This window comes from Alexandromys fortis, unplaced genomic scaffold (assembly GCF_014885135.2).
Source record: "Alexandromys fortis isolate MF-2015 unplaced genomic scaffold, M_Fortis_MF-2015_v1.1 scaffold_58, whole genome shotgun sequence".
In the NCBI taxonomy this organism is placed as follows: Eukaryota; Metazoa; Chordata; class Mammalia; order Rodentia; family Cricetidae; genus Alexandromys; species Alexandromys fortis.
The window spans coordinates 3670320-3677912 of record NW_026067940.1 but is presented as its reverse complement, the minus strand read 5'-3'; the positions used below and the strand labels follow the sequence as shown (position 1 = coordinate 3677912).

General features: G+C 48.7%; 1 protein-coding gene across 1 annotated transcript in view; it reads left to right on the top strand.

Annotated features, from left to right (window-relative positions):
- The window catches only part of Ptpn7 (protein tyrosine phosphatase non-receptor type 7), a 14628-nt gene extending 8197 nt beyond the window's left edge, over positions 1 to 6431 (top strand). The window contains exons 8-10 of the mRNA XM_050147724.1: positions 230 to 384; positions 3051 to 3164; positions 4420 to 6431. Of these exons, the coding sequence (XP_050003681.1) occupies positions 230 to 384; positions 3051 to 3164; positions 4420 to 4513 (363 nt within the window). The 3' untranslated portion in view covers positions 4514 to 6431. The remainder of the gene's footprint in view (positions 1 to 229; positions 385 to 3050; positions 3165 to 4419) is intronic.
- The last annotated feature ends 1162 nt before the right edge of the window (positions 6432 to 7593 follow it).

The window sequence follows — 7593 nt, the reverse complement described above, 5'->3', positions numbered from 1 at the left end:
AAAAAAAAAAAAAAAAAAAAAAAAAAAAAAAAAAAAAAAAAAAAAAAAAACCACTTCTCTCTCCTTGAATGTTGGAGTGGGCCTTGGTAGAAGATGAATGGCAAAATGGCCAGGAGAATCAGCCTCACCCTCTCTGAGTTGATGTCCAGTACTTACTTGCTGGCACCAGGAGTAGGCAGCAGCCGAGCCCACATCTCATGCCTTGTTCTCTCGCTTTCTCACACCCCAGCACCAAGAGGAATGCCGGTCAGTAAAGCACATCCTCTTCTCGGCCTGGCCAGACCACCAGACTCCAGAATCGGCTGCGCCCCTGCTGCGCCTGGTGGCTGAGGTGGAGAGCCCAGAGATAGCGGCCAACTCTGGGCCTATCGTGGTCCACTGCAGGTAGGGTCCTCTCCAGCCACGGCCACAGCCTAGAACCAGTGCTTGCCTTCCCTGCCCACTAGGTCTCTTGTGGGCAGGCATCTAAGTAATACCATACCATACCATACCAGACAGACCCAACCCTTACCCAGACAGGAATCTCTGGTCCAAGAGATTTGGCATTATTACTTCTTTTCTATGGATCCCTGGCTTACGGGAAGTTTCTAGTCAGGTAGAGGAGAGATAAACATGGTCTCCATTATTGGGGAGTTCATTTACTCATTGGACAACTTTTTTTGTTTGTTTGAGGTCTTTTAGTGATTGGGTTTGTTTTTGGTTTTGTTGAATTTGTTGTTGTTGCTTGTGCCCAGCCCCAAATATTATTTTTGTTGTTGTTTGTTTTGTTTTGTTTTTGAGACAGGGTTTCTCTTCCTAGCTGTCCTAGAACTAGCTCTTATAGACCAGGCTGTCCTCGAACTCATAGAGATCTGCCTACCTCTGCCTCCTGAGTCCTAGGATTAAAGATGTGCACCACCACCACCACCACCACCACCACCACCACCACCACCTGGCTTCCAAGCATTATTTTTAAATGGTAAATCTGGGATGTTGGATTCAATTCCCAGCATCAACAAAAAATAAAACAAAATAGCAAATGTAGTTTTCTTAGCCAGTTCTACAAGGTCCCTTCATGATTTCCTTACCACCTTCAAGACTGGTTTCCCACCATATGAATAAGCCCCAGGCTTATCCTCTGACCCTGTTCCTGGTGGTATATCCATTTTTTAGTTTATTCCCTGGGCATATAGTAGAGACAGGAGGATCGGAAGTTCAAAGCCAGTATATACTACATAGAGAGTTCAAGGCTAGCCTGGGCTTCGTGATAACATGTTGAGAGGGGAAAGGAGGGGAAAAGGAGGAGGAAAAATGAAGAGGCAAAAAGCACAAACGAGGCAACGCCTGAACCACCAGATCTAAGTGCCGGGAGTCACCGGTAGCTTCTATGAGAAGTACATGTGAAGCTTACTTAAGGAGAAAGGGCAAGAAAGAGAGGGCTGTGAGGGAAGACAGGAAGAAATCTCAAGGTGATAGAGCCAAGAAGAGGACAACAGAAGAGGATGGAAGCCTGAGAGCATCTGTGGAAGCTGCTCTGGAGCTGGGAGGAGGTTGTGGTCAGACAGGGAATGCTCAAGGGACGGCCAGTGCACAGGCGGGCGCTGTTAGACGCCTTAGACCACAAACAGAGATGCGATCATTAAAACGTGCACTGGAACCGGGCATGGCAGTGCACCCAGGGCTGTGCATGCTCAAGGCTGCAGCAGTAAGACTGCTGCTTTAAGGCCTGTCTGGGCTACACGGCTAGACCCTGTTATTGAAAACAAAAGCAAAACTAGTGCCAACAAGGTGCCTCATTGGGTAAAGGCACCTGCAGCAAGCCTGGCAGCCTGGTTCAATATCTGGGATCAACAGAGTCTAAGAAGAGAAAAGATTCATGAAGGTTACCTTCTAACTTCATAAGGCACCATGACACATGTGTGCACATGCACACACTTCATACAGGCACCGTGACACATGTGTGCACATGCACACACTTCATACAGGCACTGTGACACATGTGTGCACATGCACACACTTCATACAGGCACCGTGACACATGTGTGCACATGCACACACTTCATACAGGCAATGTGACACATGTGTGCACGTGCACACACTTCATACAGGCACCGTGACACATGTGTGCACATGCACACACTTCATACAGGCAATGTGACACATGTGTGCACGTGCACACACTTCATACAGGCACCGTGACACATGTGTGCACATGCACACACTCATCACACACAGATTAAAATAAATAAAAAAAACATTTAAAACAAACTGGAAGAAGGACAGATCTGATCTTTAATCCCAGCACTTAGGAAGCAGAGCAAGGCAGACCGCTGTGCGTTTGAGGCCAGCCTGGGCTACCCAGCAAGTCCCAACACTCAGGAGGGTTACAGGGAGTTTGGGCTATATAGTAAGTGCCAGGAATCCTTGAACTGCAGAGTAAAACTCTACCTCAAAAAACAAACAAACAAAAAACTAAAACCTGGGCATGGGAATCCACACTTATAATCCCCACATTTAGGAGGTGGGGGTTTAAACCCATCCTGGACTACATAGCAAGTTCCAGGCTAGAAGGACCCATGAGCCTCTATCTCAAAAAATTTTTTAAAAATCAGTTTTTAAAGTTCACAGAGCCAATCATAGTGATGCACGCCTTTAATTCCAGCATTTAGGAGGCAGAGGCAGGTTGATCTTTGTGAGTTCAAGGCCAACCTGGTCTACATAGTGAATCCTAGGACAGCCAGAGCTACATAGTAAGATCCCGTCTCAAAGAACCAAAAATAAATAAGTTAACTAAAGTCTATAGGAACCAGGAGGCAAAAGAAGAGCTGGGCTAGGCCTAGAGGGAGGCTAGTAAGGCTCACAAACCTGTCCAAGACAAGCTATTATCTGCCTCCATCAAGGATGCCAAGGATGCTGAAGTCGGAGGTACGAGAGTTCCACCCTCACGGATAAAGAACTTTGGCCCCTTTCTTCCTCATTGCTTGAAGCCTAGCTCCAACCTTCCTATCTCACCTGTCTCCCCTGTGCCCTGGTCTCCTGTGACCTCCCATCCTCTTTCTGGTTACATCCAGTGCAGGGATTGGCCGGACAGGCTGCTTCATCGCCACCCGCATCGGCTGCCAGCAGCTGAAGGCCCGAGGGGAAGTGGACATTCTGGGCATCGTCTGCCAACTGCGCCTAGACAGGTGGGTCCGTAGGAAGCAGGTGCAGCCATGTTAATTGGCAATGGCGTTGGTGGTTCTGAGCTATTGGGCACCTCACCTTCAGGCCCTCCTGGAGAAAAGCAAGCAACTCATTTTATTTAAAAAGCTTTCTGCTTTGCCAGTAATTAAGCCGGCATGAAAGATCATCTGACATGTTAGCTTGGGGGCCTGGAGTTAAACGTGTCACCCTGAAGTTTCCCGCACCACCCCCTAAGTCCTCTACTCAGGGGAAAGCTAGGAAACAAGAACTCAGCCAAGGAGAAGAATGAGACTGCAGGTCTGTAATCCCGCACTCAGGAAGCTGAGGCAGGTGAACGGGAGTTCAAAGCCAGTGTGGGGCTACTTAGTTAGCTCAAGGCCAATGTGAGCTGCATAGGGAGACTCTTGTCGTGGCTAATATTTTGAAAAGATACAACTTGCTCTAGATACAAGGTTGTTATATCACTCACTGGGCTTGGAGGAGGAGAAGCAGATTCAGACTCTGGTGCATGTGTGCCACTACTGTTACCACGGTGTTTTGGTTTTGTTTTTGTTTTTTGAGTCAGAGTCTCTCTGCGTTCCTGGCTAGCCTGGAGCTCACTATGTAGACTAGCCTGGCCTCAAGCTCACAGAGATCTGCAGGCCTCAGCCTCCCAAGTGCTAGGATTAAAGGTGTGTACCACTACACTCAGCACCTCCATTTTTATCTAGAGAGGTAATGTTTATTTCCCAAACTAGGAAAAGGGATGGGTTCTCTTCTGAGAGTGTTTAGAAATGGGACCTGCTGTACACATGTAAGGCTAACTTTTTTATTTATTTAAATTTATGTACACTGGTGTGAAGGTGTCAGAACCCCTGGAATTGGAGTTACAGACTCCAGCTGTGATGAGGGTGCTAGGAATTGAACCCCGGTCCTCTGGAAGAACAGCCAGTGCTCTTAACTGCTGAGCCCCAGGTTAACTGTTTTTAATTGAGAAGTAAAAAACCTGAGCATGGGAACACATTCTTGTCCCAACCTGAAAAATCAGGTCTGGTTTGGCTCAAGAGCTGGGTGGATAAGAGACAGAGTCCAGATGAGGCATCGCCCCTGCACTTCCCTCCTTGGGACCGCCCTGGGAAGGGCGCTAAGGAGACCATGAAAGGGTGGACTGTATGGAGAGGGAGAGTCGGGCTTTCCCAGCAGGATGGGAGGGAAGGCTTAGCCACACGCACAGGGCAGGTATTCTGACTCATCCTCATTCTGTGCTTCTGCTTACAGAGGAGGCATGATCCAGACTGCAGAACAGTACCAGTTCCTGCACCACACGCTGGCCCTGTATGCAGCCCAGCTGCCCCAGGAGCCCAGCCCCTGATCCCGCCTGGGACGGTGGATCTGGGGAAGTGGGCTGTGTGCACTGGGACAGCTTCTCCATAGGCACAGGAAAGGGGACTTCATTAATAAGGATGCTTACAGTCCCAGAAACTGCTCCAGCAAGCAACAGGAGCCTGGTCATGGGGCTTCACTACCAACCACTCCTCTGCCTTCTCCAGTGACCCCCGATGGGCTATAGGGGAGCTTCTGGTGGCTCTAAACTTACAGACAGGAGCTGGTACTTGAAATGGACTGAGAAAGAAGCTGGGGTGCTCATCTTATCTCATGTGCTCTCTGTGGGCTTTTTTCCCATTGATGACACCAAGAGTCAGCCCTTTGCTACCATCATAAAAGCAAACAGAATGTTCCTGAAATCCATTCAAGATGTAGCCACGCTGCTGGGGCTGCTGAGACAGTAATTGCCAAATCCTCTTCCATTAAGGCCTTGCCCACACACGGGACAGATGCAAGAGCAGGGAAAAGTCTGGTCTCACTTTGGCTAAATCCTCTACATTCTACAAAGATTGCTCCACCCCATATACCTGTGACCCCCCCCAGAAGACAACAAGGACCCCGATTGGCCTGCCTCCACACGTGTCGTAAGAGGAGATGCAGAGGTGATCAGGCCTAGCAGCTGAGATCACTGGAAGAGCCAGGTGTGACGTTGCATGCCTGTCATCCCAGGGGCAATCAGGAGCAGAAGCAGGGGGATTGCTGCAAGTTAGAGCCTGGCTAGATCTACATTTTTTGAGTTCCAAGCCAGCCAGAACAACATAGTAAAACCTTATTTTAAATTGAAAAAAAAATCAATCTTGAGCTCCCTGGGAGAGACAATGTATAGAGGCAATGTATAGGAGCCATTCAGAGATCAGGCGGCTCCTGCTGCCTCTGTGGCTTCCTGCCATCTGCTCCCCAACCACTCTCTAGGGAAGCACTCTCTGCCTTTCTTCCAGGACTTTAGCGCATGCCCTGGGTATCCATGAAGTACCAAAGAAAGAGGAGAGAAGAGACGAAGGGCTGTGTATGGTTCTAGAAAACCTACCCGCCATGTCTTCCCGCGCCTGTATTTATTTGCAGAGCACACCTGAATAGCTTAACTCATTCCAGAAACAGGCTGGGCTATCACCACTGCACACAGTACAGGGCTAAAACCAAACCTCAGGCCTCATCCATTTCTGGGGACCCACAACCTATCTCAGGGTTGAACTATATACCCCAGAAAGCCAGACAAGCCCTGAGTCACCCTTGATCCAGTTTGGGCTGCCTGTGGGGATGAAGATGGGACAGTATTCCTGCTGTCTGGTCCTAGCTCCTGGACGTGCTGTGGCTCGCATGAGTCCTCCGTGAAAACCGCAAGGATCTTAGTCCCGGTGAGGGACATGCAGTGCTGCTGGGCAGGGAGGCACAAGCCTGAGATTCGCACTTGGAAAGCAGAGGCAGGAGAATCAAGAGTTCCAAACTAGCCCTGGCTACCTGTGACCCTATCTAAAAAAAACAAATAGAAACAAAAAACAAGCGAAAAAAACGTGTAGCTTTGGTGCATGTCCTGGAACTAGCTCTTATAGACCAGGTTGGCTTCGAACTCACAGAGATGCTCCTGTCTCTGCCTCCTGAGTGCTGGAATTAAAGGTGTGCACCACCTCCGCCCAACCGAGGTTGAATTTCTTAATGTTCCTCCTCAGCTTAACTAGGCATTCCACTTCAGCCTTGGGGTGATGGGCACTTGCTCTTCCACTTTCTGAAGCTCCCTGAAAGATCTGTGCTGCCCAAGCAGGCTCTAAAGTACCCGATGCTGCTGTGAGCTTAGAGACAGTCCTGAAGGGAACAATTGCACAGCCCTATGGGCACCCTCCCCTCACTGCCACCCCAACCCTATTCTAGGGGACACAGGCTCTAGAAAAAAAATAAAGACTTCTTGGTTGTCCAGTTAATTCTTTTTTTCCATCTTCTTAGGCGTGTAGGACTCTCTCTAGAAATACAGTAGGGCTCCCTGGGGCAGGAACAGGCTGCAGCACCCTTACCCTTGCGATCCACTCTTTCCCAGTATTTCTAAGGACATGCGACAAAATAAAACTGCAGGCAGCGAGACACAGCAGTACCAGCTTACCCATCCGCGGTGCTGTAACAACCACACAGCGAGTCACCAACGAGCCACAGAAATGTGCTGCTCAGGACGTGAACGATGAGAAAGCCACCAACCAAGGTACCAAGAGATTGAGAGTCTGGACTCGCTTTTTGACTTATAGATAGAGCCTTCTCTTTGCAACCTCACGATGGGAGAAGTATGGATCTGGTCGGGCTCTTGCCCTCTCCTGATAAAAGAGCACTGATCTTATTTGGGAGGGCTCCCCCCTCATAACCTAGTCATCTCACGAGGCTGTCACTTTGAGGACTGGGATTTCAGTGTATGGGTCTGGGGCAAGGACACAGAAATGTTGAGCAATGAAACTATTACTTTGTATGATGGCTTAAACTTTAAGTTAAAAAAAAAATCCAGACTACATCATGTCCCTTCAGAGCAGGGGAAGAACTTACAAACGGCAGATGCTCCTTAATATGGAGGAACAATAGGCAGACCTGAGAAGTTGAGAGTCATCTAACTCCTGGGTGGGTTTGATGCCTAACAGTCGTTGTGAACAATTCACCTTTGGCTAAGACAACAGACCCCATCTGCGTACGCTGCGTACGCTTGAAAATTGAACCCAAAGCAGTGACTTGTGGTACTCCACTGTCCAGGACCAGGAAGGTACAGCCAGGTGACTGAACAGGCCCTGGGATTAGCTCCTGCGAGGGAGGGTGGGGACATCTTGAGAGGTCCTCCACCGCCCACTATCAGAAAACTTCACTTTCTGCCAAAACAGCACACATTTTTCTTTTGCCACCGACGTTCCTCACTGGGAATCCCCTGCCCTGATTTTGCCTGTTTCCATAAGGTAAAAATACTGGTTAAGATCAGCGTCAAGTTCAAACATCTATCTCACTTTCTAAACAAGTGGCCTGATAAACTGTGGTTAACAAAACAAAATGGAGTAGTAAAGACTCTAAATCCGCCTATAACTCTCCATGGCAATTCGGGGTATG